This window comes from Penaeus vannamei, chromosome 29, assembly GCF_042767895.1.
Source record: "Penaeus vannamei isolate JL-2024 chromosome 29, ASM4276789v1, whole genome shotgun sequence".
NCBI lineage: Eukaryota > Metazoa > Arthropoda > Malacostraca > Decapoda > Penaeidae > Penaeus > Penaeus vannamei.
In genome coordinates, this window is record NC_091577.1 from 31,074,607 (window position 1) to 31,090,713 (window position 16,107).

The 16,107-nt window shown below is 41.1% G+C and overlaps 1 protein-coding gene across 1 annotated transcript in view; it reads left to right on the forward strand.

The window, feature by feature from the left end:
* Positions 1–11,491, forward strand: part of LOC113805843 (insulin-like growth factor-binding protein-related protein 1) — a 23,820-nt gene extending 12,329 nt beyond the window's left edge. The window contains exons 3-6 of the mRNA XM_070142697.1: positions 6,660–6,807; positions 7,519–7,662; positions 9,943–10,116; positions 11,052–11,491. Coding sequence (XP_069998798.1) covers positions 6,660–6,807; positions 7,519–7,662; positions 9,943–10,116; positions 11,052–11,086 — 501 coding nt within the window. The 3' untranslated portion in view covers positions 11,087–11,491. The remainder of the gene's footprint in view (positions 1–6,659; positions 6,808–7,518; positions 7,663–9,942; positions 10,117–11,051) is intronic.
* Positions 11,492–16,107: the final 4,616 nt, after the last annotated feature.

Below are 16,107 nucleotides of genomic sequence, written 5' to 3' on the forward strand. Positions count from 1 at the left end.
TACATACACAAACTCATACACACACACACACAAACAAACAAACACATACATACATACACAAACACACACACACACACACACACACACACACACACACACACACACACACACACACACACACACACACACACACACACACACACACACACACACACACACACACACACACACACACACCCTCACTTAAACTCACACTTACACCCACCATGGACTGTATGAGAACGAGGTAGAAAATCCTGTGAGAGAGAGAAATGGGCGCGAGAGAGGGCGGGGGGGGGGGGAGGTGGTGGGCGTGAAGGCGGGCGGTTCATGGGCTGTGTTTATGTTTTCGTTAACAGAAGCTTCGGGAAAGGTCTCTCTCTCTCTCTGCCTACGCTCTCATCTCTCTTTCTCTCTCTCTCTTTCTGTCTTTCTTTCTTGGCTTTCTTGTCTGTCTGCCTCTTTCTCTTTCTGCCTGCCTCTTTCTCTGTCTTTCGCTCTCTTTCGCTCTCTTTCTGGCTTTCTTTCTTTCTCTCTTTTTCTCTTGTTCTCTCTCTTTGTTTTCTTCTTTCTCCCTCTCCCTTTCTCTCATTCGCTCTCTCTCTCTCTCATTTTCTCTTTCTCTCAGTCACTTCCCTCTCTCTGCCTCCTTCCCTCTCTCCCTTCTACCTTCTCTCCTTTCTTGCCTTCTATTCCCCTCCTCCTTCTCCTTCTCTTTCTCCTCTTCTTCCTCCTTCTCCTCTTTCTCCTCCTCCATCCGCCTTTCTCTCCTTCAGCTTTATCTGTAATTCTATCCTCTTGTCTTGCTATCTTATTCTCTCCCTTATATGTGTTTTATTCTTTTTGTATTTTCGTTCTTTCATTACTGCTCTCTCCTCTTCTCTCTCCTTCTCTTTTGCTTTCCCTCCTTTTTTGTCTCCTCACTTCATTTCTCTCTTTCGTTTCTCTCCCTTACATTTATCTCTCTCTCTTTCGCTTTCTCTTCCTCCTTCCCCTTTCTCTTCCTTTCATTCCTTATCCTTTTCCTCCTTCCTTTCTCTTCTCTCTCTCTCTCTCTCTCTCTCTCTCTCTCTCTCTCTCTCTCTCTCTCTCTCTCTCTCTCTCTCTGTCTCTCTCTCTTTCTCTCTCTCTCTCTCTCTCTCTCACTCTCTCTCTCTCTCTCTCTCTCTTTTCCTCTCTCCCTCTCTCCCTCCCTCCCTCTCTCTCTCTCTCTCTCTCTCTCTCTCTCCCCCCATACCCCCCTCCCTTAACCTCTTCTCCCCCTCTCCCCTTCCTTTTACTCTCCCTTTCCATCTCCCTCGCCAGACTCTCTCCCACCCCTCCCTCCCCCCATACCCTCCTTTTCCCCCTACCCCCTCGGAGCTCCATCATTTCCACCTCCCCTCATCTCTGTAGTCCTTTCCGCTCTCTCTCCTCCTTTCTTTCCCCTTCTTTTCCCTTCTTTCTGCTTCTCTGTTTCCTCTCCTTTTTCCCTTCCTCTATTTTCCTTCTTTTAACCTCTCACTCGGCTATTCTCCCTTCCTCCCATCTTCTCCTTCTTCTTCTTCTTTAACTTCTTTTCTCCCTCGTTTATATCCCCCTTCTCTTTCCCCTCCACCTTTTCCCCCACTCTCTCCCCTCCTTTTCCCCTCTCCCTCCCCTCCCCTATCCCCTCCCTACAACCACCCTCCCTTTTCATCTCCTCTCCTCCCTCCCTTTCTTTTAACCTCTCCCCTTCTTCTCCCCTCTTTTCCCCTATCCCTCCCCTCCCCTTCCCCTCCCCGCCTCTTCCTTTTCCCCTCTCCCTCTCCTTCTTTCCCCTCTCCCATCCCCCTCCCCTCTCCCCCTCCCCTCCCTTCCATCTCCTTCTCCCCTCTCCCTCTCCCCCTCCCTCCCTTCCCCTCTCCCCTCCCCTTCCCCCTCTCCCTCCTCCCTTCCCCTCTCCCTCCCCTCCCTTCCCCTCTCCCTCCCTTCCCCTCTCCCTTCCCTTCCCCTCTCCCTCCCTGTTCCACACTGCGCCCTACTTTTTGTTCACATCCCCCCAAGGCAGACATGGGTCGGGCCTGTTTGTTTACAGATAACCTAAACACATGGCTGGGGAAGTTATTTGAAAAGCGGATACGTATTTCGTCTTATTTTAGCTTATTTTAAGTTCTTCTTTTCATTTTTCGTTCTTTCAGAAGAGTCTATTGTATGTCAGAGATTTGGTAGGAATAATGATGGTGAAACACATGCTGTATCATTTATTTAATATTTATTTTAATTCGTTTTTCATCTCTTTAGTATCGAATAGGTTTGGGAGAAGGGATAACGACGATAAAACACATGTATGTTATTTTTATAATAAGAATAAGTAGGGTCAAACATTCGTTTTTATTGTTTATGAATTTCCATTCTTCTAAGAGCTCATAACATCGAATAGATTTAATAACAGGGATAACGACGATAAAACACACGCTACACCATCACATCTATCTTTATTTTCATCCTTTTTGTATTCTTCCAAGAGTATATAACATCTAACAGCTTCAATAACAAAAATAACGATTAAAACACGTATGATAATGATAATTACGGCATTATTATCATATTTTTTTTATAGAGAAACAAAAGAAGGGGCGGGGCATCCGTGGCGCCATCTATCCGCGCCGGTTTCAGTTCAGCTAAAAGATGTGCAGCAGATGTGGCAAAGGCTATTACATCTTATTAAATTATGAATCTCTTTTGAGCCATCTCTTTCGGTTGTAATCGGTGTGGGAGTGGTCTGTTTTTGTTGTTTTGTTGTGGTTTTGGTGTATTTTTGTCTTTGGTGATGATGTTTTTGTTGTTATTGTCGTTGTTATTACCGTTTTTGTATTGTCATCATTGTTGTTGTTGCTCTTATTGTTATCATCATTATCATCATTATCACTATTGTTGTTATTATTGTTGTTGTTGTTATTATTATTATTATTATTATTATTATTATTATTATTATATTATTATTATTATTATTATTATTATTATTATTATTATTATTATTATTATTATTATTATTATTATCTTCATAATTATTATTATCATCATTATTATTATCATATCGTTACTATTATTATCATTATTGTTATCATATTATGGTTATCGTTATCATTATTATTATTATCATTACTACTACTAGCATTTTTGTCACTGCTGTAACCGTCATTATCGCTTTCATCATCACCACCATCATCATCACCTCATCATCATCATCAATAAAACGTTTACATAGAAAATTATAATAGATATTGAATCTTCCTTTTCCCCTTCTCCCTATTTATCGGTTCTTGCTCTTCATTCCTCATTTATTGTTTGCTGACATTTTCGATTATGTGGCGACATCTGGTGTTGGAGATGTTGATTATTTACACGAGATGTGTTTTTGTTGAAGAAGGTGGTGGTGGTGGAGGGAGAGTTGGTGGAGGTGGTGGTGGTGGTGGAGGTGAAGGAGGAGGAGGAAAAAGAGGATAGGAGGAAGATGGTGTTCATGATGATGATGAGAGGAGGAGGAGGATGAAGCAGGAGATGATGATGACGAAGAAGAAGAAATTAAAGATGGAGAGGAAGAAGAAAAAGATAGAAGAAGATGATGATGAAGAAGACGAAGAAGAAGATGACGAAGAAGAAAAAGAACAACAACAACAAGATGATGAAGAAGAAAACGAAAGAAAAACAAGAACAAGAAGAAGGAGAAGAAGACGAAGAAGAACAAGAACAGGCAGAAGAAAAGAGAAATCAACACAGGAGAACTACGAAATTCAGACACGAAAAACAGATTTAGAACATCGCTTATGAAATAATCTCGAGAAATAGACAAATAAATAACAAAGGAAATAATCCCAAAAAAATACATAATTTTAAAGTGCTCTCAAGTTAACGTATTTTTTTGCCTAGTTTACTTTTTAAACGAATATGTAAAATAATTTAGATTGTATGGAAAGATACATTGAATTGTGTAAAATTATTCAGAAAATTATTCGGATTGTATGGAAAGACTGAGAGTAAAATAATTGAGAGTGTATGTAAAGATATATGTAAAAATACGAAAAAATCATTTAGATTATATATTATAAAGTATGTAAAGATATATGTAAAATTACGAAACATAATTTAGATTGTATTTTAAAAGGGTATGTAAAGAAATATGTAAAAATACGAAAAATAAGGTAGATTATATTTTATATAGTATGTAAAGATATATGTAAAAATACGAAGCATAATTTAGATTATATTTTAAAAGGTGTATATAAAGAAATATGTAAAAATACGAAAAATAATGTAGATTATATATTATAAAGTATGTAAAAATATATGTAAAAATACGAAACATAATTTAGATTATATTTTAAAAAAGGGTATGTAAAGAAATATGTAAAAATACGAAAAATAAGGTAGATTATATTTTAAAAAGTATGTAAAGATATATGTAAAAATACGAAACATTATTTAGATTGTATTTTAAAAGTTGTATGTGGAGATATATGTAAAAATACAAAACATAATTTAGATTGTATTTTATAATGTAAAGATATATGTAAAAATACGAAACATAATTTTGATTATATTTTAAAAGGTGTATGTGGAGATGTATGTAAAAATACGAAACATAATTTATTTTAAAAAGTGTATGTGGAGATATAAAGACGTTAGTATAGAGAAGCAGAGTCAGGGCTGAGTTAGCTCGCCTTCTTCACCCTCAGCGCGTCTTTGAACTTTCTTACAAGATATCTTTATTAAATTCAATCATAATCCCTCACGTGATTGTCGAGTGCGAAGAAACGCGCCTCTTTTTTATTTGAGGGGGAGGAGGGGGAGATATATTAAGGAATGGAGGTAGGGCGCGGGGTTAAAATGTTTTATTCGCCGAAAATTTTGTGCCGGCGACCTCTCGGTTTGGGTGACGTGGCGGGAAAAGCGATGAGGGAGGGAGGGGTTGCCACAGGCGGGGGTTAGTCTTTTATTATTGTTATTTATTTCTCTTCTGTCTGCGTCAGCTTAGGTGTTTGAGGGTTTTATATTTTTATGGAGGTATTTTGGGTCGTTTAGATGCGGTGTGTTTTGTCTCGTGTGAGGCTTTTTAGATTACGTTTTGTGCCTAAGAGATGGGTTGGTGTAATACAGGGGCATCGCGATGGCAACACCGGGACAGTGCCTTCTCAGTGCCCACCAACAGAGTGCCTCCCCCCCCCCCTTACCCAGCCCTTCCCCCACCTCCCTCTCCCTGTTCTCCCCCCCCCACCCCCGCACCCCTCTTTCGCTTCCCTCCTACACTCCAAAATCTCCTCTCTTTCTCTCCCCTCACTGTCGTTTCTCTCCACTCCCCTCACACTTTTTCTTCTCTCTCGCTTCTCCATTTTGCTCGCTTATGCACACGCCTCGATCTTCTCGCCATGTGTTGAAAGTATTGTGTGTATGTGTGAGTCTGTGTGTGTGTGTGTGTGTGTGTGTGTGTGTGTGTGTGTGTGTGTGTGTGTGTGTGTGTGTGTGTGTGTGTGTGTGTGTGTGTGTGTGTGTGTGTGTGTGAATCTATGTATATGTATATACATATAGATAGGTAGATAGACAGATATGTATATATATATATATACATATATAGAGATAGATAGATAGATAGATAGATAGATAGATAGATAGTTACATGCATGCATAGGCTACATACATACATACACACATACACCCACCCATACATACATACATACATACATACATACATACATATGTCCCCACGCACGCCCCTCCTCCTTCTCCATCACAATTACACTTCCAAATATGGAAAGATAAAGTTTTATGCTCTGAATCCCTCGTCATACAACTTTTCGTCCCATAACCTAAGTTGGCTTTTCGTCGACACAATTTTTGCAGATTTATTTTTAGCGAATTTCTAAGTTTCAGGGATTTTCGTCTTATTTATTTCTAGCGAATTGTAAGATGAGACGCTCTGGCCTTATTTTCTTAATTTGCTTAATTGTCTTGATTTGAATTTTTGCTTTATATCGTTAGAACAAAGTTGAAGGCTGTTTTGTGTCAAGTATTTCTGCTTTGGGGAAATCTTTTTTCACTTTCTTTCCCTCCTCCTCCTCCTCCTCCTTCTTCTCTTCCTCTTCTCCTTCTTCCCCTCCTCCTTCTCCTCCTTCTTCTATTCCTCTTCCTCCTCCCCCTCCTCCTTCTTCTTCTTCTATTACTCCTTCTCCTCCTCCTCCTCTTTCTTCTACTCCTTCTCCTCCTCCTTCTCCTTCTCTTCCTCTCCTCCTCCTCCTCCGTCTTCTCCTCCTCCTCCTTCTATTCCTCTTCCGTCTCCTCCGCCGCCTTCTCCTCCTCCTTCTTTTTCTTCTTCCCCTCTCCATCCTTTTCCTCCTTATTCTTCTACTTCTCCTTTTTCTTCTTCTTCTTCTTCCCCTCTCCCTCCTTCTGCTCATTCTTCTTCTACTTCTTCTTCTTCTTCTTCACCTCCTCTTCCTCCTTTCCCTTTCCCCTCCCCCCCTCCACCTCCTCCTACCCCTCCTCCCCCTCCACCTCCTCCCCTTCCCCTCCACCTCCCCCTATCCCCCCTCCCCCTCCTCCACCTCCACCTCCCCCTACCCCCACCACCTCCACCTCCCCCACCTCCCCTCCCCCTTCCCCCCACCTCCATCAAACCAACATCTCACCCTTTTAACCCTTTCTCTCCCCCCCCCCTCCTACAGGACTCGGTCGAGGCCGTCTGCGAGTGCGACAGCGAGGGCGAGGTCTGCGGCTCCGACGACGTGACCTACGAAACCCTCTGCCACCTGCTGGAGAAGACGGCAGACAACCCCGAGCTCTTCGTGGCGGTGAGGGGACCGTGCAAGGCAGGTGGGTTTTTGGGGGAAGGAGGAGGTGGAGGAGGTGGTGGGGGATAGGGGGGTAGGAGGGGGAGGTGGAAGAGGAGGAGGAGGAAGAGGTGGAGGGGGGGGAGGTGGAGGGGGAGGTGGTGGAGGTGGAAGGGGTGGAGGAGGAGGAGATGGAAGGGGAGGAGGTGGAAGTGGAAGAGGAGGAGGAGGAGGAGGTGGAGGGGGGGGGGAGGAGGAGGTGGTGGATGGGGAGGTGGAGGAGGAGGAAGGTGGGTTGGGGAAGCGCCTCTCGCTTGTTGAAATCCGCTAGGGAGGTTTGTGGTTTTGGGGAGTAATGGGTAATAGTAATAATTATAATAATTATTATCAAATAGTAGTAGTAATAATAATAATAATGATAACAATAATAATAATAATGATGATAATAGTGATAATAATAATGATAACAATAATAATGATAATAATAATAATGATGATGATGATAAGGGTGATAATAATAATGATGATGATAATAATGATAATAATAATAATAATAATAGTAATTAAAAAAAAATAATAATGATAATATAATATGATAATAATGATAATAAGGATAATAATAATAATGTTATGTTAATGATATTTGACAAAAACCTCCAAAGAACAAACCCAATATGATTCAAAGAGATATTTAACCCACGCCCACACACGCCCACCCGTCTCACGCCGCCCACCCTTTCGACCCCGCCCACAGCGCCCGTGATCGTGTCAGCGCCCGAAGACGCCGAGCGACCCGAGGGCAGCATCCTGGTTCTGGACTGCGAGGTCAAAGGTTACCCTGTGCCCGACGTCACGTGGGAGCTCAACCTTGAGGATGGATCGTCCTTCAAGCTGCCAGGTGAGGGGGAGGAGGAGGGGGAGGGGGAGGTGGAGGAGGAGGAGGAGGAGGAGGAGGGGGAGGTGGAGGGAGAGGAGGAGGAGGAGGAGGAGGAGGAGGAGGAGGGGGAAGGAAGGGAGGGAATAGGGGGAGGTGGAGGAGGAGGAGGAGGAGGATGGGGGATACGGATAGGGGGAAGGTGGAGGAGGAGGTGGAGGTGGAGGAGGGGGAAGGAGGAAGGAGAAAGGAAGATAGGAGGGGGAGGTGGAGAAGGAAGGGGATAAGGAGAAGGTAGGTACGTGGGGGAGATGGAGGAGGAGGTAGAGGTTGGGGAGGGGGAGGAGGAGGTTGAGGGAGAGGGGGAGGAGGAGGAGGAGGGGGAGGGGGAGGGGGAGGAGGAGGGGGAAGGAGGAGGAGGAGGGGGAGGAGGAGGAGGGAGAAGGAGGGAGAGGAGGTTGAGGGAGAGGGGGAGGATGGGGGTAGGTGAGAGGGAGAGGGATAGGGGGAAGGAAAGGGAGGGGGAGGGGGAGGGGGAGGGGAGAGGGATAGGGATAGGGGGAAGGTGGAGGAGGAGGGGGAGGGGGAAGGAAGGGAGGAGGGGGAGGTTGAGGGAGAGGGGAGGGGGTTGGAGGTTGAGGGGGAGGTGGAGGAGGAGGTAGAGGAGGAGGGGGAGGTTGAGGGGGAGGGGGAGAGGGTGGAGGAGGGGGATAAGGAGAAGGTAGGTAGGAGGGGGAGGTGGAGGAGGAGGAGGAGGGAGAACAAAGGGAGGAGGGGGAGGGGGGTAGGGGAGAGGGATAGGGAGCGGGGGAGGTGGAGGAGGAGGTAGAGGTTGAGGGGGAGGGGGAGATGGAGGAAGGGGGAAGGAAGGTAGGAGGCGCAGGTGGTGGAGGAGGAGGGGGATAAGGAGAAGGTAGAGGGGGAGAGGAACGAGGAGGGGGAGGTGGAGGAGGAGGGGGATAAGGAGAAGGTAGGTAGGAGGGGGAGGGGGAGTTGGAGGAGGAGGGGAGGTGGAAGTTGAGGGAGAGGGGGAGGTGGAGGAGGAGGTAGAGGTTGAGATAGAGGAGAAAGGGGAGGAGGGGGAGAAGGAGAAGGTAGGGGGAGGTGGAGGAGGAGGGGGATAAGAAGAAGGTAGGTAGGAGGGGGAGGGGGAGGAGGAGGTTAAGGGGGAGGGGGAGTTAGAGGAGGAGGGGAGGAGGGGGAGGTGGTGGAGGAGGTAGAAGTTGAGATGGAGGAGAAAGGGAAGGAGGGGGAGAAGGAGAAGGTAGGGGGAGGTGGAGGAGGAGGGGGATAAGGAGAAGGTAAGTAGGAGGGGGAGGTGGAGGAGGAGGAGGTAGAGGGGGAGGGGAAGGGGAAATGGAGATGGAGGAGAAGATGGAGGCGGATGGCAGAGGGAAGAGAGAGGGAGGAAATGGAAGAGGAAGTGGAGGTAGAGAAGGAGAAGAAAGAGGAGGAAAAGTAGTACATGGAGGATGTAGAGGTGAAGGAGAAATAGGAAAAGGAGATGGAGGAAGAGGGGAAGGGGGGGAGGAGGAGGAGGAGGAGGAGGAGGAGGAGGAGGAGGAGGAGGAGGAGGAGGAGGAGGAGGAGGGGAAGTAGGAAGAGGAGAAGGAGGAGGGCGACTGATTATTATCATGATGATTGTGATTATGCGAAGGGCAGTACCTATAGTAGTATCAATATTATGGTTGTTAATTTCATAGTTTTCAGCAATTTTGGTAATAACACTATTTGTGTCACTGTTGATTGTACCAACACCAGCATTTGCATCATCAGCATCAACACACACACAGACGCACGCATGTACGCACACACACACACACACACACACACACACACACACACACACACACACACACACACACACACACACACACACACACACACACACACACACACACACACACACACACACACACACACTGAAAAAAAAACATTAGATAGACAACGATGTATACATACATACACAAAGAGATAGCTAATAAGACAAATAAATAAAAAAACAAAAATAAAAAAAAACGTCAGTAGATAGACATGGACAAGTCAACTGATAGACAAAAAACACAAATGCAAATTATGAAAAACTCTGCTGTTTGTTATTACAGTTGTTCCTCTTTTTTCTTGTCTTTCTTTAATCCCTTTTCTTGTCAATAATCATCAAAATATTCCTAGCCGCAAAAAAAAAAAAAAAAAATACAAACTATGAAAAACTGTGCTGTTTATTTTCACAATTGTTCCTGTTGTTTTCTCTCTTCTCTCTTCATTCCCTTTTCCTGTCATTAATCCTAATATTCCTTCCCGCAGGTGACATGTCTTCCCTAGCCGTCCAGGTCCGCGGTGGCCCCGAGAAGTTCATGGCCACGGGATGGGTCCAGATCATGCGTATTAAGAAGGACACCGTTGGGACCTACTCCTGCGTCGCCACCAACTCCGAGGGCGAGGCTAGGGCTGCGGCCAAGGTGCAGATCCGCCGAGCAGGTGAGTGATTGGGGGAGAGGGAGTGAGGGATGGGGGGAGATGGATAGAGAGGGGTGGGATGGGGGGGAGGAGGAATGGGAGTGAGAGGAAGAGGGAAGGGAGGAGTTTGGAAGGGGAGGAGAGGGAGGGATGGGGGGGGGAGGTAGGAAGGGGAGAGAGGGAGGAGGAATGGGAGAGAGGGAGGGTGGAGGTAGGAGGAGGGAAGGGGAGGAGAGGAAGGAGGAATGGGAGAGAGGGGTGGAGGTAGGACGAAGGGGATTAGAGTGGGTGGAGGGAGGAGGGAGGAGGAATGGGAGGAGAGGAGAGGGAGAAAGGGGGAGGGAAGAGGGAGGAGGGGTGAGTAGGTAGAAGAGGCAGGGAAGAGGATAGGATAAAGGATTATCTATGAGAAGAGCAAGAGAGTGGTACCAAGGCGCTTCCAAGTGCTTACAACGAATTAGAATTAGACACTCCACAAGGGTAAGTGCTGTCACGTACACTTGAATATACTTACGCACTCTCGTTGCAAACTCAACACTGAGTTAGGAAACCTGTACAGCATCACCTCGGTACCTGATGACATTTCTGTTCAGGTATTTAATAAGGGGGACTGAGGTCTTCAGAGGTTCAGCAAAAAGTGTGTTTCCCTTGGTCTCATAAGCAACCCAATCAAAACTAAGTATATATTAGCGAAGTGAGTGAGGGAGAGAGAGAGAGGGGGAGAGGGAGAGATAGAATATGGGAGAAAGAGAAAAAGAAGGGGAAAGACAGAGAGAGAAGCAGAAAAGAGGGGAAAAAATAAAAGATAATAAAGGGTGAGAGAGGGAAAGAAAACGAAATAAAAAATAAATAAATAATGATAATAATAATAATAACCCATATATTTTTTTCTTTTTAGCGAAAGATAATAATATTGATAATATTATTAATAATAACCTATATTTTTCTCATTTCAGCGAACGAAAAAGAAGAATCTCTGAACATGGTATAAGACCCCCACCCCCACCCCACCACCCCCGACGGAGCTCCTTCTTCAAGCGAGATTCCAAAAAAAAAACACTGCCATTTTTTTTTATCCTTTTTTTTATTATTTTCATCCCTTTACTCAGCACCTTTTTTGTTCTATTTAAAGATAATTTGTATTTTAAGGATAAGGAAATATGTCTACTTTAGCTCTTAAGATTTATTAGTTTTTAAGGTTTTTGTCTCCCTTATGACATGGTGATGTTCTCTTGTTTTTTTTTTTATCTTTAATATTCATAATTATCTGCATAGAATGGCTTGCCCTTTTTCGCTTTCCAAAACTGCATGTATCCCCTAACATATATTATGTATTTTGAAAACCTAAAAAGAATTGAGCACATTTTTTTGCAGAATTTAATGGAATACACTTTTCTGTGGACGAGTGTCACTTTTGAGTCACTAGACTAGATGAAACAAGGATAATTATTTACACTGGTATTTTTTTAATCTTTGATAAGGAAATGAGCTTATTGATGTTGTGTTGTGTACAATAAACAAGTGTAAAAAATTCGCATTGTTGTTGTTTAATCCCCTTTTTTTCTTCTTCTTTCTCTCTCTCTTCTCTCTCTCTCTCTCTCTCTCTCTCTCTCTCTCTCTCTCTCTCTCTCTCTCTCTCTTTTTTTTTTTTTATTGGGAGGGCGTAAGCTGAGAATGATACCTTGAAAAATGAAATGATAGTAAATTCAGTATCAGTTTCTGTGGAAATTGAGTATGGTTTAGAAAAATGTATGTGTGTCTGCATGTGTGTGTGTTTGTTTGTGTGTGTGTGTGTGTGTGCATATGAGTGTGTCTGTATATGTATGTGTGTGCATATGATTGTGTGTCTGTATATGTATGTGTGTGCATATGAGTGTGTGTCTGTATGTGTGTGTGTGTGTGTGTGTGTGTGTGTGTGTGTGTGTGTGTGTGTGCATATGAGTGTGTGTGTGTGTGTGTGTCTGTACGGGTGTGTGTGTTTGTATATCTGTATGTGTGTGTGTGTAACTGGAAAAAAAAACCATAAATATGTACCTCTAATCAACTCTTTCCTTTATTTTCTATATAATAAAAAGGAGGGAGGGTTGCCGAGGATGAAAATGCCATATACTTATAGATTCTCCTTAAACTGGAATTAGATGCTATTCGTTAAAAATGGGAAATTAAGGATCATAAATCACCAGATTCTCTTTACAATATGGAATCAAATTTTAGAATCTATATAAAAAAGAAGCAAACATGTCTCAAAAGTTCAAAGTTGGTCCCACATCTATCTGCACGTAAGGGACATGTTTTGTAGAGAAACATGCTTACTAAGTCTCGGGATGATGCGGTCGGGTGGCCAGTTCCTTTCCGCCCCGACTTGACCCTAGCATGCTGACGTCAGCATACCAGTGCTCATTCACAGCTGAGTCGACTGAGAGGGTCAGCCGGGCGCGAACCCACAGGACCACGCGATTGCAAAGCCAGCGCTCTACCACTGAGCTATGCTACTTTCAAACAATAATTAAATAAATAGATTAATTAATTGATTAATGGAAACAACAGTCTATTTCGATCTTAATTAGACAGAGGAGGAATCTAAGTCTATTCGTATTTCCGATCTTGTATTGTTGTTTATATCTCACTTTAATCCGTTACTGAATACGTGCCAATGAAGATGTTCATTTTTTTTCCTGTGTCTGTACCCTATGCCAAAAAAAAAAAAGAAATAAGAAGAAAAAGAAAGAGAAAGAGAAGAAGGAATAGAGGAAGAAAGAAAAAAAAGATGAAGAAAGAAGGAAAGAATAAGAAGAAAAATAGGAGTTCCTCTTTCTAACTCTCCCCTACAAATTTTGATTATGGTAATGTTAATATTACAGATCTCATAGTAAAAATTGTTATATTTTTTCTATTTTTCTCGACATATACCAAGAAGGGGATTGTTTGTGCAAATGCTATAAAATTTAAGTAGCATAGATTAATCTTTCTTTATTGTTCACTTTCCTACTGAGGGAATGTGAATGTATAAATATATATGGAAAACATATATCAAGGAAAAAAAGAGATAAAGGCAGGAGAGAGAGAGTGAGAGGAGAGAGAGAGAGAGAGAGAGAGAGAGAGAGAGAGAGAGAGAGAGAGAGAGAGAGAGAGAGAGAGAGAGAGAGAGAGAGAGAGAGAGAGAGAAGAGAGAAAGAAAGACAAAGGGAAAGAGAAAGAGAAAAAGAAAGAAATAAAGACAAAGGAAAAGAAAGAGAAAGAGATAAAGAAAGACAAAGAGAAAGAAAGAGAAAGAGATAAAGAAAGACAAAGGGAAATAGAAAGAAAGAGAAAGAGATAAAGAAAGACAAAGGGAAAGAGAAGAAAGAGAAAGAAAGACAAAGGAAAAGAGAAGAAAGAGAAATAAAGACAAAGGAAAAGATAAAGAGATAAAGAAAGACAAAGGGAAAGAGAAAGAAAGAGAAAGAGAGAAAGAAAGACAAAGGGAAAGAGAAGAAAGAGAAAGAAAGACAAAGGAAAAGAGAAGAAAGAGAAATAAAGACAAAGGAAATGATAAAGAGAGAAAGAAAGACAAAGGGAAAGAGAAAGAGAAAGAGAGAAAGAAAGACAAAGGGAAAGAGAAAGAAAGAAAGAAAGACAAAGGAAAAGAGAAGAAAGAGAAATAAAGACAAAGGAAAAGATAAAGAGAGAAAGAAAGACAAAGGGAAAGAGAAAGAGAAAAAAAGAGAGAGAAAACTTCTTGATATCTACTCCCTTTAAGCATAATCTGATGTACTGTTTATATCTTTTGCACTAAAAATTTGAAATGATATAATTTCACATTCTGAAATCAACTTTTATTTCAAACCACATTACATTGTTACCACTTTGTCATATTCAGGTTAATCACTTATACATTTTTGTTGCTAATAAATACATTTCCCCCTTTTTCATTTATATGTTTATACATAATTATATTCATTATGACTTGCTATTATCAGTTATCATGATCATCATCACTGTCCTTATCAACATTATAATTATCAACACTAATAATATCTTTATTATTATTATTATTATTATTATCAATATCATTATTATTATTATTATTACTATTATTATTATCATCATCATTAATGTCATTATTACTATTATCATCATTATCATTGTTATTATCTTTATTATTATTATCATCATTACTATTTATTGTCGTTATTATTATTATCATCATTATCATTATTAATATCATTATCATTATCATACTCATTATCATTCTTAGTGTTATTGTTATTAGTATAATCATGATCATATCATCATAATTTTAAAAAGAATGTTAAGATTCACACTGATAAATCAAAAATCACACCAGAAGGGGTCACTGCAGTTCAAGACACAGCTATATCTATAAAACAAAAGATTAAAACATTTCTGTAATAATAATAATATTAAAACATTTCTGTACCAAAGGCTTTGATTCTCTCAAAAAAAATCATTACTTAAGTTGATGGAGTGACAACCTTCGAGATCAAATTATTCAAGAGACTACATGTAGCAGTAAAAAAAGTAATAAGTAAATAAATAAAAAATAAAAAAATAAAATGAAATAAATTATCTTTCTGAGCTTCAATTTTTTTTTTTAATGTCTTGGGATTTGCATTGGAAACCCTAGTGACTGTGTGGATGATAAAACTTTGGCAAAAAAAATATCATAGACAATATGTGAAGTATCATTAACAAGTTTATATAGAAATGATAAAAATGATGTAGCACCAACATCTCTGCAATACCCAGTGTCTAAATCCAGGTCTGGTAAAATGAGCTTCGACAGGGTTATATGCATGATCAACTGACTTAAACGTGACAATCTGCCGCAAACATCCCATGCAGTAGAATAACACTCAGAGAGGAGCAGAATAAAGAAAATTATCTACCTCATAAATATTCTTGGGAGATGTTAAGCGGCATGATTCTCAGTTTTAATTCAAAGAGTAACACTCAAAAGGTCTTGATATAATTAACAAAGTCATCTGAACTCCAATAACATTTTTGAATGTTCAGGTAAAACAATTCTACGGTATCTCTCTATCAGTTCCTTGGTTTTACTAGAATTCAGACTCGTACCCCTCTGACAGCATTAACATTAAATATACTAATGTGTGAGTGTATGTGTACCACTGTGTGCATGTGTTTACCTCTATATTTAAGTCTATATACAATTATGTACATATTTGAAGTATTGATTTGAGATATGTTATATATATATATTTCATATATAGGTAGACTATATATAAAGCCAAAATCTCTGATTCATAGGTATGGATGTATATGAAATATATAGACATTCATAAAATACAAATATACTAAAAATTAATACTTGTAAATCAAGGCCAGTGGAGAGTCGTTTCCCATGAACAAAGTTTCTAAATAAATGAAAGAAAAGTTCAGTGCTACTGTTGTTTATTTTTGTTACATTAGGAACACATCTCAAGGCAGCATGTTTAACATTGTCATTTTCTTTTAATAGCTGCAGTTATGAAAAAAGTAAAAAAGTACCTTCTACTGGCAATCTATCTCCTCACTCTGATGGAACCGAGGCAGAGAACACTAAAAACAGGGATTTCGTCAAATGTTGTATTCTTTTTCTTATTCTTATTTATTGTCTTTCCTTGCCTGCTACAGTTGCAATGTCGAGTTGGAAAAAGAGTACTATGCAATAACATGGAAGCCTTCATAAAAACCACAGAGGAAGAACTTATTATCTAATTCACTGGCACTTTTTTTTCATTATAGTAAAGTTAAATTCACCAGACATATTACTTTCCTTTCTGTACCAACATGGTTGCTTAAGATAGTGAAGGGATTAAGAGATATTAACATTGCATAATGTAGCAGGTTCAGATCTACCAAGTGTAGGCAAAATAACACATTAAGCACATTTTAAGGCAAGAAAAAATGGGTATTATTTTCTCTCATTTTTTTTAGTTTCTTAACTATAGTACACTTATGTGATAAAATGTTTTTACAAACACATGTGCAAAGACTTTCTGCACTTGA